At 41.1% G+C, this 22213-nt stretch overlaps 1 protein-coding gene across 1 annotated transcript in view; it reads left to right on the forward strand.

The window, feature by feature from the left end:
• Positions 1–22213, forward strand: part of ctnnd2a (catenin (cadherin-associated protein), delta 2a) — a 285195-nt gene that overhangs the window by 229751 nt on the left and 33231 nt on the right. The window contains exons 16-19 of the mRNA XM_085418472.1: positions 2807–2924; positions 7149–7331; positions 9999–10172; positions 13644–13794. Coding sequence (XP_085274598.1) covers positions 2807–2924; positions 7149–7331; positions 9999–10172; positions 13644–13794 — 626 coding nt within the window. The remainder of the gene's footprint in view (positions 1–2806; positions 2925–7148; positions 7332–9998; positions 10173–13643; positions 13795–22213) is intronic.

The following is a 22213-nucleotide window of genomic DNA, read 5'->3' on the forward strand; positions in this document are numbered from 1 at the left end:
GTGGCGTTCACACTCTTTAATCTTTGAAGGACTTCCACAAAAGGTTTTTTTGAGTTGAGTTGTAGTTTCTGGGTTTGCCTATCAAATCTGCATCTAACTCTTTGGGTACTTGGGGTGATCGTGGCTCAAGAGTTGGCAGTTGGTCTTGTAATCAGAAGGTTGCCGGTTTGACCCCTGACTCGGACAGTCTCGGTCGTTGTGTCCTTGGGCAAGACACTTCACCCGTTGCCTGCTGGTGGTGGTCAGAGGGCCCGGTGGCCTCTGTCAGTGCGCCCCAGGGTGGCTGTGGGTACAATGTAGCTTGCCATCACCAGTGTGTGAATGGGTGGATGACTGAACGTGTAAAGCACTTTGGAGTCCTTAGGGACTAAGTAAAGCACTATACAAATACAGGTCATTTTACTTAATAGCACATTCTTTTTTGTTGATTAGCTGTGGCTGGAAAACTGTGCAGGTGCATTAAAGGTGCTTTAAATATTCCATAGCTTTTCTTTTAGAGTCATTTCTGGGTCTGTTTGCAAGTGTGCTATAGTGAAGAAACACAGAAGCCAATATTCAAATGGTTTCATTGTAACAGCTCTTCACCTGCATCTTAAGGACAAGGGTCACTCCTGCAAGGATGCCAATGTTGACATTTTGGACAGAGAAGAAAGATGGTTTGAAAGAGGAGTGAAAGAAGACATCTATATCCACTGTGAACGACCAACTGTCTGCCATCTATAATCCAGTTTTGAGATCCCCACTTACATCCTGGGCCTTCTGACCTCATTAAGGCTACGTCCACACTAATGCGTTTTTGTTTAAAAGTGCATCGTTTTCTCTCCGTTTTAGCCTCCCGTCCACACTGAGACGGCGTTTTCACTCATGGAAAATGCAGCGTTTTCAAAACGCTCTCGAAAATGCATACATTTGAAAACGGTGCTTTCGCGTCGCAGTGTGGACAGCAAAAACACTTTCTAAAACGATGACGCATATTAGTCATATGATGCAGTCATGTGACCAATTAAACTAAGATAGCGGAGGGCATTATACAGCAGTTGTTTTGTTTGCTCTCAATTTTGACAGCCCTATTAAAGATTAATATCAGTCTGTACAAGCTCCAGATAGCTTTTCTTCAAATTCTTTAACTCTCACTCGCTTTTGCAACTTTGTACTTTTGTGTTACTCGCAGCAACAACTCCACCTCATTATTAGTCTATTTAAAAAACTCTGTGCTTTTCCTCGACATTTTGCCGCGACTTTTGAAAGAGCTGGAAAGTAAATAAGCGGCAGACAGAAATTCGTTTCACGCATGCGCAGTAGTGGAACGTAAGCATTTTCGGACGTTTCAATGTGGACGAGCAACTCTGTGAAAACAACTGAAAACTCTAGTGTGGACGCGAAGCGTTTTCAGAAGAAAACGCTGTTTTCAAATCTAACCAGGCTAGTGTGGACGTAGCCTAAATCACATGATATGATGGGGCTAGGTTTTACAGTGGGTTCACCCAAAACCTTGGCTGATTGTGACCTTTTTCACACCTTGGCTTGTGTGATTAGACAGAGGATCAATAGGGGGTCCATGACACTCCCATAGGGCTCTATGGGAAGAGTCCAGACGCTTTTCTTTCAAAGCTCTTTAGACTACTATGGCCTGGATGACTGAGAACCTTCACAGACAAAAATAGAAGTAGAAAGTAGAAATCGATGTTTGTCTCATACGTTGTCACTGACAGACAGCTACACACATGCTAAACCGATTGTGACTCTAACACTATTTGTCAGCATTGGTAACTTTTTTCTGTTAGTGTATAGCTGAAGGCCTGAAATGATATGGAGTATGTGTTATTAATAGAAGTTTATTATACTGAATTTACATAAATTATACTTCATAATTAATCTGCCTGCACTGCAGTGACTCACTGCAATGTAATTGTTGTGCAGTTTGGTCTGTGGCTAATAATGAGTCACCTAAAATCAGTTTCTTTTTCATTATGTTCTTGTGTCTGTCTTTGTGTTGTTGTTGTTTTTGCATGTTGTTTCTCTGCTTTTCTAAATCTGATTTTATCTTGAGTGCCAAAATGTGGGACATTTGCTAGATTGTGTCAAAGTTTCGTGATGTGCTGTTTTTTTTTGTTTTTTTTTTAGTGTGAACTGAGCATTAAAGTGATTATTTCAGGCAAGTATAATATAAATTTTAGCTCATGCTGCTCACCTTAGTTTCATTTTCTATTTTATTAATGCAGACAAATGAGTCACTGTCTCGTACAAAGTGTTTCTGTATCACAGGCAGTTCCTTGATGAAACCCAAACAAATCCAGCCCAACGCCCACCTGAACTTCCAGTTCAATCAAAATTCAATTCATTATTTCTGTGCATCATATTGGCAAAGCTGCTAATAATATACTGAACAATATTGTCAAATTATCAAAGCAGCGTTGGTGTGATTGTTGGCTGTGAAGTTCAGCCACCAACTGTCTGACTAAAGTGGCTCTTTTTTCCCTTTCCCGTATTTTGGACTCAAGTCAAGTGCTTTAAATTGAAGTGAGCCTTCAGGGCATAGATTGAGATGTAGCCAGAATTTTAATGCTCCTTTTTCAATTGTTTAGTTTAGGGAGAAGTGCCAGGTTCCCCAGTATCTGTTTCTCTCTCTCTCCCTCTGCCTCTACACAGCTCTTATTACCAGCTTTCTTTTTCTTTCATCTGTCATCCTGTCTCATCTTCCCTCCTCAATCAGCTCTCTTTCTTTCCCCGTGTATTTGGCAAACGCATAAGCATATACGGAGAAAAGCACACTCTCCAACCAGTTGTTGTCATGTGTGTGTTGCAGGAACGTAAGCTCAGCAGGTGAGGAGGCGAGACGAAGGATGAGGGAGTGTGATGGGCTGACAGATGCTCTGCTCTACGTTATCCAGACCTCTCTGGGCAGCAATGAGATCGACAGCAAGGTGCGACTCTGAAAATCTTAGCTTGTGTTTGTAACTTAAATTGTTCATTTTCAGGCTAAATTACAAAGTGTCTCATATCCTCCTTTTATCACAGACAGGCACAAACTGCAGAAATCTTTTTAGCACACAGGAGGAAACAAAACAAATGACTGCACCTCTTTTCACTGCCAGTAGCCACAAGGAAGAAAAGTTTTAGTTTTCAACAAGTGTTCAGCTCATCAATATGAACTCTTTAGGGCAAATTAAAACGCCCAGATTCAAAGTATTGCAACATTTCTACCTGCCAGTTAAGCTCTGCCAGTAGTCAAAGTTGAGTAGGTTTAGGTTCACTTTGCATTTTTCTGTATGAGGCCATGTTCATGTTGGCGTGCAGTGTACGTATGTGTGTTCATGTGGCAGTACGTGTGGGCCAGTCAATACTACTGTACATAAACAGTGTTGTGGATGGCTGACTTCTCAAGGTCTCCCTGACTCCCAGCCTTTCTAAATAGCTATCCTTAATCACTGTTTAACTGCCCGCCCTTCTCCACTGTTTAACTGCAGTCACCAGAGGAGGACTGCTGCCACCACAGTAACAAAGACTGATTGGCAGAGAAACCACCAAGCGGTCGCTGTTGCAGTAGCGGTACACATTAGCCATGTGCTCATTTGGTACACTGTCTGCCTTTCCCTTTCTCACCTGCTCTGTGCAGACTATGTTTTCCTCCCTATCTGCTTGTTGAGTTGGAACAGTCTTGGCCTGCCATTGAAATACTAAAAAATATATCTATTTATTTTGACTACTTTGGTAAAATTGATCCCATAAGACACAACAGCAGGCACTGTTCAAGTAGCATAACAGGGTCATGTTCGTAAATTTTAAAGTGGCTGGCAGCAAAAGTTGTAAATGTCCTTTGTATTTGTGCATTTTTCACACATTTCAGATCTTAAAATAAAGTTGAGTGCATGAGTGCAAACATTTACTTAGGGAAACTATAACCCCTTTAAAACAGTATTATCCATTAAACACAACTGACTGTGCCTATTTTATCTGCAGCAGCTACAACCAAACATGTCTAGTACCTACAGTGGGTGAACTTGCTGTAGAGGAATTTTGGTTCACTTTTCTTTGCAGAATTGTTTAAATTACACGTCACACAGAGCTTCTTTCAAGCATGGACTGTAGAGTTAAATTCCTGCTAAGGCATTTAAATAAGATTCAACTTTAACCAGGCCATTTTAAAACCTCTGCTTTGGATTATTGTCTTGCTACATTGACCAAATTTCTCTCGAGCTTCAGATAATAGGCCGGTGACCTTACACGTTCATTTACATATTTATTCTCCAAAGAGTAGAATTTGCAGTTACATAATCAAGTTACTACTTCAGAGTATGTATTTTTAAACTTATAAATAATTTAATCACGATGCACTCTGTTTGCTCACGATGTCCTTGTGCTTTAATAAACCTTTTTTGAACATCTGCAAATATTTGGTGACAAACACAGATAATACAGTAAAGGGGGCGTGAGAATAAGCAGATATAGATATGGTTGTATGGGACTGTTGAAGTCAAAACTGTAAATTTACATTTTATAAACCATTAATAATGAGGAATTTCATCAAATATAAAAGATAATAATATGCAATTATGATCGATGCTGCACAGTAGGACCATGCATGTAACTGAAGAACCCACATATACAAAAAACATATTGTTGATTAAGGTATTGCTTCAAGGTGACTCTGTTATTGTGTTTGTATTGATGGGTGATCAGTGTCTCTTATTTACTAGAATAATATGAATGAAAGTGGATGAAATGAAAATAATTAATAAAGGTGCACAGTGTCTTTCCTAACCTGTCCCTGTTGCAACACTGTTGCCGGGGTAAATAACTGTGCCGTTCAGACAACACTGTAAGAGTAAGTCTTTTTCTTTAAGACCGGAACGATGTCAGCTATCTTAGGCAGCTTGATAACATCTCATAACGTAAGTCTTTGGACACTATGAATGGGTTCTCTTATTGAGCAATTGTCCAACCAATGGCCTGCACAGAATCTACAGTTACTATGACTAAATAAAACGAAGCTATTGTCTCTTCACTTTTAAAACAATTTACCATTTACATATAGAAAAAAAAAACTGTTGTTATCACCAATCATTTAAACATGACTAATAATGCTGAATCCCCAAATGTCTTTTGACTTCCATTAAAATGTTAATATTTCAACTTTCTGTTACTAAAGATAGAAAATCAGAGCACAATGTAATATAGCTTGTTATTGTTTTTAACTACAAACTCTGTGGTTCGGTAGATATGCCTTTACTGATCTTAGTTATGGATTCACAGTGATGTGATGGTGTAATAAATATACCATCACATAATCCATGTCACCACAGCACTGCTGAAATGCAGGCGCGTGTTCTTATAACTTAGCTTTGAATTACTACAACGTACAGCACAATAGTTAAAGAAAGCTGATTTGGGCAAGGATAGAGCCAACACATTACCTTTAGTTAACATCAAACATTAACACTGAATGCTACATTTCTGGAGGTTTTGACCTCCTGTGAATGATTAAAAATTGATTTTTAATGTTTTATATTGTGCCTGTATAATAGGTTTTCTGTTTTTTTGCCCTCTGTGCAACACTTTGTTAAAGCTATAGGTGTTGATTCTATTTGAACTGTTTCAACATGGACTTCTGCTCGTGACGTGTTCAATAACTGTGGACAGAGAAACATTAGATCTGAGGAGTGGCCACTATAGATATATCATGTGACATAGCTTAAGCACTAAAGAAAATCTCTAGATTACTGCCATTCTGCTCTACACAAGGCACAGAAGCAATTAAGTTTTAAGGACATTTAATCAGGTTTCCCACTATATAATAGCACACTGCCAGGAGTCAATTAACTTAGCAGACACACTAATTGAAATTGATGGTGCAAGACTGAATAGACTAGACCCATCATTCTACATACACAGCCAATATAATGCTAATATATAATATTGAGATTTAACAGCCTACATTTAGTGTGTCTCATTGCATAGGGAAGCTTACTGGATGGTTGTTATGTGTGGACTTCCAGCTTCTAAGACTCTAGGCTGGAAAGTGCATAAAGGTCATAAATACAAGAACAATGAATTCTAGCTTTGGTGTTACAAAAGTTTCCTGTCACAGTTTGGAGTGCATAACTTCTGTGTTCCTGAGAGAACCGTAAATCCCACCCAGGTGTAGAGGTGCTGATCTGTAACTGGCCCTGACCTCTGACCTTCCTGCTTTGACAAGACATATAACAGAATCCGTTTACCTGTCAACTTAATTTCCCTGCACAGTGCACCTAGAAACAAAAGGGTACGGAAGAAATGTGAAATAATAGATCGAAATCCAAAATGTCACAGCAAATTGTAAATAAAGTGTAACTTCTCCTACATCGCTCCATAATAACGTGAGAATAGAATTTCAAATATGACTGCAGCTCACTGGAGTGAGACATTGTTTTGTTTGCAGCATCTCTTGAGGGTGTTCAATTACACTCCTTAGTTGTTTTTGTCTAAACCAACAGTCAGACTGAGTGAAGATTGATGATTTGTCTTTGTTAATTTCCACTCTGTTGACTTGATGTCTCCCCTTTGTCAGCGACGCACACGTATGCAAGTGCACACAATCAGTTAAAGAAACAAAACAGAACACACACACTTAAGAAGAGACAATATACACTATTAGAGAATCGGCTTTCCTTCAGACTCAAGAGTACACGCATGTTCTCTGGCTACTGGGTGAGCCTCGAAACTTCATGTTTAATGGGGTGTGATATAATATATTGGGTTTGTCATTTTTCCTCATTTACCTGAGTTTCTGCTAATCTCATTTCAAAGTCAGAGCTAACAATATGCAGAAGAATATTACTTGTGAGATTATTGTTGTTCTTTCCTTTCCCTCTTCCTCTCACTTGCCGCCCCCCTCCCTGTCTTTCACCCTCTCCATCTGTCTGGCTCCTGAGTGCGGGTGGAAGGCTGATAGTGTAAAAGTGAGAGAGTGGGTGGTTTTTATTACCATTCTTTGAATTTGAGTTTGCTCGGTGTTTTCAAGCGAGATGTTTCATTAAATGGCATCAAACACAAATCTTCAATCTGAACCTTTTTTTTTTTCCATTTAAACCTCTCCCTTTATTGATCTCATCTTATTTCTCCCCACCTTCTCTTCCGCCTTCATCTCTCCCATCTCGCTCTGTTCGCAGACTGTGGAGAACTGTGTTTGCATCCTGAGGAACCTGTCATACCGACTGGCTGCTGAGACATCTCATGGTCAGCAAGGGGGGTTGGAAGAGCTGGATGGCCTGCTTTGTGATGCCAATGGTCGCGATGGAGAGAGCTCCGGTTGCTGGGGCAAGAAGAAGAAGAAAAAGAAGGGAGCTGACCAGGTAAAGACACAGAAAATAGGAGCTAATCAGATGATGTGAGCAAGTTAAAAAAGTTTTTTTTTTAAATAAATTGAATGTCTGAAACCTGCCACACATCCCTTTCAGCAGGGATCTGCAGTTAAATGCAGATCAGTTTCTCTTCAAGGTTATCTGAAAAGCATTGGTTTCTTTTCAAATTAACTGGCTTGTGTGAGGTATTTCTGCTCTTTAACTTTATATATAATTGAGTCTTTGTGACCTCAACTTTCCTTTAAAGGCTTCAACACTCAGCTTCTCTTAATTTCCTAAATACCTAAACACAGACACAGGCCTAAAGTATGCAAACACAGACCTTACTTACATCTTTCAGAGCTAACCGGATGGACCAGAAGTGAATTTGAGGCCCAAACCAAACTAAATATCAAGAATATGTCTCTATTTTATTTGTTGCTGACCACTGATGATCCATTCAATGCTCTGGCAAAGCTGTGTTTAAATGAAATGAAAATATTAGTAAACTAAATTTGAAAAGAATTTGAGGCCAAATTTCAACCATCAAAGCAAAGCAGTCAGTACTGCCAGGAGGGAATACACACTGATGAATAGAGGGATAGATAATGGGAAGTAGCAAAAGGTCAAACCCCAGAGGTATACACTATAAAACCCTATGAAAATGAAGCAGGGATAGTAGTTAGTGGGAGGCTGACAGACTGAGAAAGTCTAGAGTTGAAGCCAAGAGAGAGAGATAGAGAAAACGAGTTAAGATCGGAAGATCAGGGAGCCTGAACTTGACCGAAACAATCCTAATGAACTACTGGAAAATGTTTTCCTGGAATTGTTGATATTTTGTGTAATTGGCATTTTTTTTAGGTATTTAGCAGTCTGACTATATGACTTCATTTTTAATGTATTTTAAATAACTGATATATAAAAGGCACACCTGATTTAATTGTGCTAAGGGTTTCTCCTATTGTATTGCTGCTCTGCTTTCAGGGTTTCTGATGTATTTGAATTGATATTGTAGTGCAGGTCTGACCACTTGTACTGCAGGATTAGCACGGACCTCAAACTTTCTCAAAAAAGCAAATATGTTCAAGCCTGTAGACAAGGCAGCGGGCCAGCATGCTTGTTATTCCTTGATGTTCACAGGGTTTTTGCACTGTGAATTTTTCCCCCAGGGGGAAGGCTGTGATCGAGGAGTTCTTCTTCAACATCCAAACACATTTCAGGGAGAAAAGTTGGCACAGATGTTTTTGGACACACTAACACATTCTTTTTTCTTCATTCATCTTATTCACCGAACCCTCTATTCCCCCACAAATCACTCCTCTTCTCCAAAGTAAAACTTAAGTTGAAGATAAAACATTTTCACACAGTGGAGGAGATCCAGCTTGCATCAGAGATGCAAATAAGCAAATACTCAAAACAGGAAGTCCAAGATGAAAAGGTTAATAACACCATACTGAAGTAAATGTATTTTAAAATGCTATTTTAGGGCATTTAGCAACATATATGTGTGTTAAATATGTAGAATGGCTATTGTGAATCATCTGATGCTCCTTTGTGTAGTGCTTTAATCTGCGCTTTGAGTTTTATGATTTCTTATCGAATCTGTACATAGATAAAAACAGATAGTGACACTCAGTTGCACACAAACACACACATGCCACAGTGCTTCTTTCAAGATATACACTAGCTTGGTTTACCTTGAGACAAGAAGAGGAGACGATGCAGTAGAGCGAAACCGAGGAGGTCGATAGGGAGAGGAAAAACTGAGAACTGGAAAGAGCGGGACGGAAGCAGAATAAGAAATTAGGAAAAAGGGTCAAGCATGCAAGAAAGAGACAGAGAAATCAGGAGAGAGAGGCAGAGAGAGAGAAGAAGAATTAGAAGGAGGAAAAATCAGGGAAAGATATAAATGACATGCAAGAGAGAATTAAGAGGAAGAGAAAACGAGAGAGAAAGATGCTGGTGTATGCCTACATGAAAAAGGTGTGGGTATGTCAGCCAACAAAGAAGTTCAGACATCAAGAAAGGCTCCTCTGTAATGAAAAAAGACAAAGATGAAGTGAGAGCTAGCTGTAAAGCTTTATGTTTATTGCTCAAAGCAAATGTAGCAGTGAGACATTCTCTCATAGTGTCTTCTCCTTCTGCAGCTCTCACTGTCGTTTCAGATCATGCATCTCCCTTCTATCTAAGCCCTTCAACACCTTTATCGCTATTTATCCATCCATCACGATTCTTAAGCTGACAAGGAGTGATTTACTCAGTGTCTCGGTAATTTTTCTAATAGGTCAGGGTGTACCAGGGGCAGTGCATTTCGCTTTTCTCGTGTGAATTCAGTCACTCCGACATAAAAAATGTGTTTAGATACAAAAGCAAGTTAATTCAGATTTCTTATGCAGGTTTTTATAGAATCACTGTAAGCTTTACATGGAAGAACAGAAAAAGGAACATCCTACGATTTCACAGTCGCTTATTTCTCCTAGAATTGGTGAAAAATGTCATTAAAATGTTCAACCACACTGAAGTGGTGCTATTTTTTGGTTTTAAATAAAGTAAAAAGTTTCCTAAAGGGTAAAACAAAATGTGATTGTGAGAATGGAGTTAACGGTTTCCTTAAAGTATTTCTTCATGAATATAAATGAACATAAAAAAAGCTATTTCACTCTGTCTCATCTCTCACAGTGGGATGGCGTGGGCCCCTTTCCCGACACGGCGGAGCCCCCCAAAGGAGTTCAGATGCTGTGGCACCCCACCATCGTCAAGCCCTACCTCACCCTGCTGTCTGAATGCTCCAATCCTGACACTCTAGAGGGTGCAGCTGGGGCTCTGCAGAACCTGGCTGCAGGCAGCTGGAAGGTAATGCTAGATTTGAGATGCTTTTCAAAATTGTTTGCCTTGTTATATTATATTTGTCAAATATAAATTGTCGAATTATACAACCACAGATGAGTATACAACTGCAAGTGCAGATGTATTTAGCTTGTCCTAACACACAGTGGCTGTGCAGTGAATGCAGAGACACACTTTACTAATTGTACACAGGTCTTGTGCTCTGAAAAAACATAGATAAATGTGCACATTCACATTATATGTTGGTCAAAATACTTAAGTATGCATGTATAAGCTGAACGTGTGCAAGTAAACTGTGTGAATATGCATGCCTGGTGCCAAGAGCTTCATTGTACACAGTCAAATGCAGCAAAACCTATGAAAAGTCTTCTGCCTCCATAACCACATAGGTTAAAAAAAAGGTAATTTTCTTTTGAATTAATAATCTTTTTGCTCACTGCAGCATCCTGCTGACTTTAAAATATTTTGAATTCGGTCTCGTGTTTTTATGTCTTCTATGTAATGCAGTATTGCACGTTGCTCAGTAGGAATGTAATTACTTTAATAATGTAAATGCTCCAAACCTGTACACACAGGGAGTAGAGCCAGGGTTCAACAACAGGCAACCAACGGAGGCAGCTAAATGGTAATAATGTATGAGTCATGTCATATTGGAGAGCACTGGTGGGGGCAGCTGTAGCCTTGAGGGAGGTTTATATAAGGGTAAAAGGCAGAAAGTGTGTGGGTATAATCTTAGCTTGACCTTAATAAAATAAAATAAAAATAAAAATAAAAACTGCGCCAGACATTGTTGGTCATAAATAGACTATGTGAGAAACTTAATGGAAGTATTTATTTGATCCAAAAAATGCAGTTTATGAAAATATGAACTCAAGAGGGAGTGACAGACAGGGGAGACACTGTGAGAGTATGCTTCAGTGGACCTGTAGATGTGTATGGGATGTGTTTATAACTCATTTTGAATTGGTATTTCCATCGACAGTAGAGTAGACAGACAGTCGGAGCATGACAGGTATAGAAGAGGGGGTCTCTAGAATAATCAAGGGTGGAGGAGGAGAAGGAAATGATGGGGGTGGGTTGTCTTAAGGGAATCACACGTTTGAAACTCAGCACAAAAAGTAAGGAAACTTGAATTTGGTAGATTTTTCTTTGTTGTAACAATGCTTCTTGGCAATAAATCTTATACTATTGGAAAGCCAGTGTATTTCCCCTTATATGGTGCCACTTTGTAAGGAAAATCCGGTTGAAAATCCGAGTTGATGTTATTGACTCTTTGTTTTGAGCTTGTGGTACCCAGGTGCTGACAAACAGGTGCCTGATTGTCAGCACCTGTGAGCAAGGACACTGCTACAGCGGTCAGTTGGTGTCTGCTCTAAGCACTCCACATTTGACTGATCTGGATGGGACCTGTGCCATAGGGCAGCTTCAAGTGAGGCCTAGCGCCATCTTCAAGTTAGGCCAAGTTCCATATAACAGGGAATTTTGGAGACAGGCCGTGAAGTTGGTGTCTCAAGAAAAGAACACCACAAGAAGACTGTTTCCTCACCCCGTCAGCACATAAGCAGTCTTCTACAGATTTGTAGTCTTGTCTCTCAGGACCATTTGGTTGACAGCTCTCTACCCAGACTATCTGGAACAGACTGCACACTGCCAATCTCTGGTCTCATAGGGTTGCCAGAAGGCCTGCAATGACTGCCCTTCATTGCACTGGTTTAGGGAACATGTGCTGACATCAGTGCATGTTGCTAACACCTGAACATGTGGGTGAATTTTATGTTCAGTGATCAGTCAGGATTCTTCCTACAACAGTTGGATTGTAGGGTCAAAGTGCAGAGAAGATATCGCTGCAGTCTGGGACTGAACTCTTCCAAGAATACCCTCGACGATCGCCCCCACAGAGTGTGGTTTATAAGAGACTACCTCCAGAATTTGGGAGTGGAGATGAAGGAATGGCCTGCCTCCAGTCCTGACCTCAACCCCACTGAATACTCATGTGATCAGCTTTTGCTCACCGTTCATGCCAGAGTGACCAACACAGCCACGCTGGATGACTTGCAACAAATGCTGTTTGAAGAATGGGAGGCCATCCCACAATAGTGTGTAACCAAACTGGTGACCAGCATGAGTTTGAGGTGCAAGGCTGTTATGGCTCTGTGTGGTTCTTCCACGTGCTAGTCTGTTGTTAAGTGAATACATTATTAAATTTCCAATGTGTCGTGTTTATTCATCCTTTAATCATTCAATACAGGAAATCCAGGAAAGTGTCAATAGCAGAGTAAAATGTTTTAAGCAGAAAAGACTGCAAATTTTTCATGGGTGCAACCCACACGCTCAACTCTACTGCTCAACCCACAAATGCATTTTTCTTACAAATGTGGCACCATTTAAGGGAGAATAAACAAGCTTTCCAACAGTGTAAGACTTATTGCCAAGAAGCACTCTTAGAACAAAGAAATAATCAACCAAACACAAATTTTCATTACTTTTTGTGTTGCGTTTATTTTACAAGAGCCTAACTGTATGAACGTGTGTGCGTGTGTGTGTGTGTGTGTGTGTGTGTGTGTGTGTGTGTGTGTGTGTGTGTGTGTGTGTGTGTGTGTGTTTACATGCATGTATTGTTCTGTTTTCTCCTGTTGTGTTTTTAACTTCATTGTCAGTATTCTTATAATTAAATTAGAGCTGCTATCAGTTTGTGAAGAATTAGTGTTGGCACACTAAACTCTGCCCACGTAAGTCTTACCAAAGATCATTTCAATCCAAGGGTAAAATATTTCCTAAAATGATCATATGAAGAAACACCGTTTGTAAACAGAACTGTGTTTTAACCTTTACATGCTGTGGAAAGATCAATTATAAAAGTGACAGAAACTTTCAGCCTCACACTTCAACCACTTCTACCGATTCTTGGGCGTTTCAGTACCTCCCCAATTGTCTGCAATTGACCCATAAGGCAGATGCATTTGAGCTGTTCAGGGTTGAGTGGCCCATTTGAGGGTACCTTGATAGTTGTTGAGGGAAGATAGAGAGGTCTCCAGGCTTAAAACTCCTCTGGTTGGTTCATATAATTCTCCCTCTCACAGTATATTACTTGTGACACAGCGTAATGCGTCAGTTGCTGAATATAACATCTCTCATTTGACCACTGAGCTCTTTCTGCCTCTTTCCTTTTTTTTCCTACACTAACCACTTTACTCAAAGGAAATCTATGGGGTGTAAACAATTTCATATAAAGCACCCATGACAATTTTATTAAGCAAAACACTGTTATCCTAATTTCACATTGCAGTCTCTTTTTTTGTTGTTTTTTTAACATGGTACTAATTAATTGTTATTTTGTTGGTGTTCTTCTGTTTAACTTTTATTTAAAATCCTCCTGTGCAAGATTAAATGTAAATATACTCCTTCTTTATGGTCGTTGGACGTTAACACTGTGAACACTGTTAACACTAACTCTTTCCACTTGTGTTTTCTTGTCAGTGGTCAGTGTACATCCGTGCTGCTGTCCGTAAGGAGAAAGGCCTTCCCATCCTAGTGGAATTATTGAGGATAGACAATGACAAAGTCGTGTGCGCTGTCGCCACTGCTCTCAGAAATATGGCTTTGGACATCAGGAACAAGGAGCTCATTGGTGAGTACTGATAAAAACTTATCCAAGGGGTGTGGTGAGGCACCAATGAATTTGTCACTGGTTTTTTTAATCTTACAAACGTTGGATGCATGTCATTAATTTAATCTCAAATGATATTCTGGTCTGTTCTGGCTCACCTTGTGTAGTTAATGATGAAAATTAAATTTGCAATTAAGTGTGTATAATGAGCGAAAATTTGAACTTTTCAACTGTCGCTTAATAAGCGCATCATGTTTGGAAGTGTCCTGCCTACGGAGATCATATACTAACCCCGTGTTTGCCTACTGGTGGTGGTCAGAGGGCACGGTGGCGCCTGTGTCCGGCAGCCTCGCCTCTGTCAGCGCGCCCCAGGGCAGCTGTGGCTACAATGTAGCTTGCTATCGCCAGTGTGTGAATGTGTGTGTGAATGGGTGAATGACTGAATGTAGTGTAAAGCGCTTTGGGGTCCTATGGACTAGAAAAGCGCTATACAAATGCAGGCCATTTACCATTTACCATATAAAACATATAAGAGGTTGGCTTGTTCTGCTATGTAAGTCGGAGAGCAAAATTGCAGTTTTTTTCTAAATGATTAAAATAGTTATTTAACTGAAGCGAAGGTGTGTTTGTTGGTGTGAGAAAATTAGACTAAGAAATAAAGTGCAGTAAAATAAAGGGGTAGTTGATATGTATTTGAAAGAGATGGGCTGAAGAGAGGGAGAGAGCAGAAGAGACAAGCAGATCAAAGGCTTGCTTTTGGCTTTGAAAAGTACACAGTGGTAATGAGTGAGCCTCAGTCAATCTGGTAGCATCAACACATCTAGGTAGTAGAGATCACTTCTTAACCTGACGCATTAAGACACTATTGTGTGTGTGTGTGTGCGTGCGTGCGTGCGTGCGTGCGTGCGTGCGTGCGTGCGTGCGTGCGTGCGCCACGCCACGCGTGAACATAAAAGCATATAAATGCATTTGTTTGATATCACTTCTCCTCCTCTACTATCTTGGGTAATCTTAGCTTCCTAATGGGCTCGGTGGTTCCTATAGCAACCCCGCTACCCTCAGTTTCAGATGAGGGGTCTCTTCGCTTGCCTCTGTGGTTTTGCAGAGTGTTGTTAGAACAATGGGGAATGCCACCGGCAAAGCTCAATACGCCCCCTACTGTGACGGTCTGGCTGGCACACAACGGGGGATTACAGATAATTGAAGCCTTAGCATAGAGACATCTGAATGGGTTTGAATGATTTTTGTTTTATTTTGTTGCTGTTGTTTATTCAATACACCTACAAATGTATCATTAGGGAATTGGATAGCAGTGACCTTACAGCTACATTAATTTGTATCCCTGTGAAAAACAATCCAAGGCCTTTGCATGTCGCTCTTTTTTCAGCCTTTTTTGTTGCTCTCCACCTATAGCAGTAATTCCAGACACTAGCTATCCATTTCCATCGGCTTATCCAGCGTCGCTGGGGGATGGAGCCTGCCCCAGCTGTCATAGGGCAAGAGGCAGGTTACACCCGGGACAAGTCATCAGTCTATTTATTGCAGGGCTAACAGAGAGGGATGGACAACCTCTGACGCTCACATTCACACCTTCACTCCAATTTAGGATCAACAGTTACCCTAACACGCATGTTTTGGACTGTGTGAAGAGGCTGGGGTACCACTACAGGCAGGGAGAACATGCAAACAGAAAGGCCACATCCAGCCAGTGAATTTGAACCCAGGACCCACTTGCTCTCAGACAACAGTTCAACACTGTAACCCAATTAAAAATACAAAGTATAAAATAGAGTGCAAATAAATTAAACCTTAATTTTTTGTTGAATACTTTAACAAAATGTTTTAATGGGTGTCAGGTCTAAGCTTCAAGCATGCTGGAGTACACACCCTGGACCAGTCGCCAGCCTGTCATTGGCAATTTAAAATCACCAATTGACCTACCACCCCTAACTGCATGTCTTTGGACTGTGGAAGCCAGAGTATCCGGAGAGAACCCACAGAGACACGGATGCAAAATTACACACAGAAAGGCCCTGAGTGGATGATGAATTCAAACCCAGGACCTCCTTGCTGTGAGGGAACAGTGATAACAGTGCTGCCCAAACCAAAACTCCAGGAATCAAAATAAACCATCGCCACATAACCCAGAATACAAAGATACAAAAGTTAAACTAAACTCGAAGGCATATTAAGAAAAGAAGAGACCCAGAGGCTCTAAATCAAAGACTCAAAACATCAAAACTCCGATTACAACCAAAACAGAGCCAGAATTTAGAGTCCAAACACACCCAGGATCAGAGACCACGACAATGACAATAGAAATCTTACGCATCTGACAGATGCATGAGAACAAAAAAATACAAAATAAAGTCAAACAAGAGGACTTAAGAAGACGCTGCTGCAGTTTATAGACTGAAAATATTGGAAATACGGGAAATATTGTGCCACAAACTACATAAAGCTGCAGGGAGGGATGCTGATTCTCAGTGGGACTGTCAGACACAGCAGACACCTTCTCAGGGATTTTTTAAATGAATTACTACATTTATTACATTTAGAGTGATAGTTATAGCTTGCCTTCAAGACTTTGAAAAGGACAAAATTATTGACCGCCTTACATATCACCGCCTTTACCCAGGGGATGCCATACCCTGCATCTATGGACTTCCTAAGATCCACAAGGAAGCTGTCCCACTCAGACCCATAGTCAGTAGCATAAACTCAGCCACTTACAACATTGCTAAACACCTTGCTACCATCCTCGCGCCTCTCGTGGGGAACACCCCACACCACATCAAGAACTCCACCGACTTCACCGACAAGGTCCAGAAACTTACCCTGGATCCAGATGAAACCATGGTGTCCTTTGATGTAGTCTCTCTTTTCACTTGCATACCCACCACGGAGGCCGTGGAGACTGTCAGAAAACGACTACAAGAAGACAGCTCCTTGGAGGACAGGACCAACTTCACACCCGATCAGATCTGCACACTGTTAGACCTCTGCCTCACCACTACATATTTCAAGTACAACGAAGGCTTTTACAGACAAAAACATGGCTGTGCCATGGGCTCCCCCGTGTCACCTATTGTAGCCAACCTTTACATGGAGGAAGTGGAAAGGAAGGCTCTTGGCTCTTTCAAAGGGAGAGTACCCAGCCACTGGTACAGATATGTAGACGACACCTGGGTCAAAATCAAGACACAAGAAGTGGAATCCTTCACTGCGCACATTAACGCTGTGGATAAAAACATCAAGTTCACCAGGGAAGACACAAAGGACAACTGTTTGCCTTTCCTGGACTGCGCCGTGCACATTGAAGAGAACGGCAACCTCAACATCGAAGTTTACCGGAAGCCCACACACACGGACCAGTACCTCCTCTTTGACTCCCATCACCCTCTGGAACACAAACTTGGAGTAATTAGGACCCTACACCACCAGGCAGAACATGTTCCCTCTAAGCCTGAAGGAAAAAAGAAGGAACACACACATGTAAAGGAAGCACTCAAAACGTGCGGCTATCCTAAATGGGCGTTCATAAAGTCAGCAAAGAGGCACAGAAAAGAAGACCAGACACCAGCGAGGGAGGATAAGAAAGACAGACGCAACAACATTGTCATCCCCTATGTAGCCGGTGTATCAGAGAAACTCAGGAGAGTTTTCTCCAAGCATGACATCCCAGTGTATTTCAGACCCAGCAACACGCTCAGACAGAAACTGGTTCACCCGAAAGACAAAACGCCAAAACACAAACTTAACAATGTGGTGTATGCTGTACAGTGCAGCGAGGAATGCCCAGACCTCTACATTGGAGAGACCAAACAGCCACTTCACAAGCGCATGGCACAACATAGAAGAGCCACCTCCCACACCCATTTTCACACCTTGGCTCATGTGATTAGGTAGAGGATCATCAGGGGGTCCTTTGTCCCTCTGTGGGGGGTCACTCCCACTAGGTTTATATCTGGGACTCCCCACCATTTGACCTTAGAACTGAAGAAGCTTCTCGGATGAGAGGTGAAACGTCTTCAAGCAACTTCAAGAAGTCCAGACGCTTTTCTTTGCCAGCTCCTTTGACTACGATGACCTGGATGACTGAGAACCTTTACAGACATTTAGAGTGATGGTATGCTGACTCAGGTCAGCTATCTTAAATCACAGAAGTCATTTCATAATCGTTAGCCGTTAAAAGACGAATGTCTTCTTCTTAACAAGTAAAGTAGAAAGATAGTCAGTGTCAGTGGCACCCACTGACAAAAAAGTTTCCTAAAAGCAGAGAAGATTGAGAGCGAGCAAGTGAAACAGGAGAGGGAATAGTGAGGGTTGAGCCTTTGCTCTTGGCAAGGTGTAAGTTGATACATGTTGACAGAGAAGAGGCAGAGGCCAGGCACTCCTGAGACAAGCCCCATTTGGCCAGTGTTCAAAAACTTTATTCACTAGTGACTCTAACCTCTGATTCAGACACCTTTTTTACTTTACACCACATACTTCAGTAAAACAACAGTTTAACCTGAAGCGACAAAGTGATTTCAAAGCGCAGTTTGTTCTGTCTTTGTAAGATCAAAGTTCCAGCCAATTATAATATCATTTTGCATGGCTAATCTAGAGAAAATCACCTCTTTCTAAAAGCAAAAGCCAAATCTTCGGCTTATAGAACTCGTGTGTCATAACCTGTTAGTGCCGGTAAGTTTGGCAGCATCACCATGGGGGAGTGGTAGTTTGCGTGAGCGCTCAGCAGTGCCAGCGGAGAGAGAATCATCTTTCGCATACAATAACCTCAGTGTCAAGTCCTCTGGAAAGCTCTGTGATTGGATAAGAGCAAGACAAGCGAGAGGGAAGGAGCAAGAATCGAGAAGGTTTGAAGAAAAACGCAAAGAGGGGCCAAGTCAGGCTAAAGAGACCGAGCAGAGAGCGGGGGAAAATGAAACAAGAGGGAAAAAAATAGAGAGCAGTGATAGCTAAGACCTAACTGCATATGTATGCTTATATTCCAATCCCCCTGTAATGTGATTTAGTAGCATATTGATGTCGCAGAGAATCATTCTTCTCATCTGTCAACGTTTTTGTCTCTCCTGATTTCACCTCCTTCATAGTTTTTGATTTGCATAATGTACTGTACGCCTGTGTAGCAATAAATGAGGCCCATTCACTGCTACACTGTCTGTCAGTGCAATTCCTCCCCATTTACTTACAGATGGTAATTTGACACACATGAATTGGAAACAGCTCTTGAATGCCAAAAAGACACTGTATTTTCTCCAAATACACCAACCATTTAAACACACAGGCAATGCTTGTAACCACATTCAAAGGTTAGCATTTCATGTAAATGCAATGAATGCAAACATGTGTTTAAGAAATTTTATAAATGAATGCCGTTGCACAAAGTGAGCGGCCTCAACTGCAACCTGTAATCAAGGGTTTCAATTCGATTTGATTCCAAACACAAATCCCATCTGCAGTGTGAGATTTTTAAAAAATATGGGACTTCTGTGAAACTGTTTTACTTATTAAACAAATTATTCTCTTAGTTTTTCGTAAAAGCATTGAGACTTTTAAGAATTCTTTATAGTGATGGACATGATGTGCACATATGGCACAAAAAACTCGCTCCAAGCAGAGAGTACAAAAAGGCATGAAAATCTATCCAGTCAGCGCGTGAATACCAGATTTGTTGGCTTCCTTTCTGCATCTGGTCTAGAGTAATTGAGTAATAGAGTAACATCAAACTAAGCTCTCCACTTGAAAGTGGCTCCAAAGCGCCTCTCTCACATGAATCAGCGGGTGCTTGTTGAGGTGCACACCTCAGCTTATCAGGATGTTCTCTTGTTGTCTTGTTTAACCCTTTTCAAACACCCTGGCTGTAATCAGCCTGATTCAGTGGTAACATTATGCAGACACAGGCCAGTTTCGCACTGATATTCCTCGTGGCTGAATGTAAAGAGAGCATGTCTGGAATCACGTCAAATAAAAACACCCTCAGAATAGGGATAAGGCGATCATCTTTCTGACTTCTTACTGTTTACAGAAGACAAATTGTACTTTACTCTGATTACAGTAATAAAATCAGTGCTATTAATTTATAATAAAAATGAGAGCAGCTTGCCATCATAAAAGATAACACTGGATGGAAATTGTAAAAGTGGAGTAACAGTCTACTTCCTCCACTTCTCTTCCTGTTTCTTAGTCCTCTCTTCTCTAACCACACGTCTTGATGGCTTAAGCCATCATCCATTCGTTTTCACTATACATCGCCACCTTCCTCTCTTTAATATGAATATTACACGCCCTTTTCTCCATCTCACACTTTTCCTTTCCCTCTCTTCTTCTCCAATTTTCACCTCTCGTTCATTTATCCCACTCCCACACCTTCTCCTCCTCCTCCCTCGTCTTCTCTCAGTGTAGTTTCAGACATGAGCTCATAACGCCTCACCTTCCCTCTATCGCAGTCTCCTGCTCTTTGTGTCTCGCGTTGATGACATCAGTGCTGGGGAGTGTTACTGTGGAAACCAATGTAGTGCGCCACAGGGATGTCACTAATTGCACGATTGCAAGTGTGTGTGTAGGCGTCAGTGTGTATTCGCTCGAGGTCAGCTTCAGGAGAAAAAGAAAAAGGGGAAAGGTGTTGACAACTGACAACTCACCCGTTTTAAGCCTTAAATCTAAACATTTTGTTCTGGGACACCGACGTCGTTGTAGGCTGGCTGATTGCACCGAGCAGGGAGGGGAAATTACATTACATGCTTCCTTCCACTTTGCGCATTCCCAGCCAAAGAAAATATTTTTAGATCACCACAGAATGTCCATTTTGTGTTTTCCTCTCCCACGCCAATTTTTACATATTTTTCCATCCCTGCTGTCAACAGACTGCACAATGGTAAGCACAAACAACTTTGCAAAGAAAGCAGGCTGAAAGACAGTGCGGACATGTACACTGACTCACACAAAGTTGACACACACTGTCCCTGTTGCAGCAGCACTTTATGAAATTTCTCCGTCGCCTTCGGGATGAATCTCTCGTGTTCGAGGGTCTGGCATGTCTTTTATCAGCACACTGGCATTCTTTGTCCTCTGCCAGACTGGGAGCATGTCAAGAAGAGAAATAGAAATGGAAAGCAACAAATAGAAGAGAGGGAAAGAAAACACTGTTTGATGATTAGCAGATTTTCAGGGCCTTAAACTTATTACTCCAGGATCTGGTTCATGATCTTTGGAGGTGCACAAACACCCTTCAGTTCTGTATTTTTTAAGACATATTCAAAGCTCTCATGCTTTTCTTCGTGAAAATGTCTCTGAAGAGACCTCCCAGTGTTCATCACTAAGATTATAGCAGAGCTTTAGCTACCAAATAAAGTAAAGAAATTCTTTGATCTCAGTAAGTGTTAGTGTGTTTATGTCGGAGAGTGTGCGTCTTATATGTCTCTCCAAGCAAGCATTTTTCTATATGTGTGCAGAATGCCTGTTATAAAGCCACAGGTTCCTCACACATCCCTGCCTCTCCTCCCTTTATCCTCGTCTAACGCTTTCCGTGTCTTATGCTCTTCTTCTTCTACAATTTAAACTGTAAACGCGTCAACTGCAGACATCAAAGACAGACACAAAAGGGTGAGATATAACTGGTGTGAAAAACCAAGCGCAGGAAGCCAGAATAGTTTATTACTGGGAACCAACAGCATGCCACTTTCCAATTTACCTCCATTTCTGACCTTTTAAACCTGCTGTGTTTCATGTCTGTACTCTCCTCTGAAGCTTATTTATTTATTTGGAAGTTAAAAGGAATACACTTCCTATTGCTGTGGGGAAATCAGCCAGTTCTTTCAGGTTATTTATATTTATTTCTGCCTAATGAAGATTTTGATCGTTTGGCTGCAGGGTGCGTGCGACTGCGGTTTCCGCTCCTGTGTGGACATAAACTTCAGTTCATGTGCTTTCCAAACAAGCCATTAACCAGAGTGTGTGTGTGTTTCCGTTGGTGATTTAAGTAAGAAAATCAGTATATTTTGTGCCAATAATCATCTTGCATCTCAGAATGACAGCATTAATGTTTACAGATGTCTTCGGGGTTTAAATATTGATGTAATCTTGGTGTATGGCTGCATATTGAATGTGAAATCTGACTGTCTGACATCAAAGGATGTTGCCCGCATCACTTCTATGCTTTCAATAAAGAAATATCCCCTGCAAATAGAAAGCAACACCCTGTTGCTTTGAATCTGGCACCCCCTGTCAATGAGGTGATGTACTGCTGATGAAATCACCCTTGAGACACTGATTCAAATCACACAGATGCACCTAAGAATTACATCTGTCACAGATATAGTGGCTTCCTTTATATTTTTTTTTCTATTTAGACTGCAGTTACCTGTTTTTATTAGACTGCCTGTTTGTATAATAATTCGAGGCACCATAGCAACTCTTTAGTTGCACATATAACTGT

The sequence above is a fragment of the Rhamphochromis longiceps genome, linkage group LG9 (genome assembly GCF_057381845.1).
Source record: "Rhamphochromis longiceps isolate RC_006_pf linkage group LG9, R_longiceps_female_GT1.1, whole genome shotgun sequence".
Lineage (NCBI taxonomy): Eukaryota > Metazoa > Chordata > Actinopteri > Cichliformes > Cichlidae > Rhamphochromis > Rhamphochromis longiceps.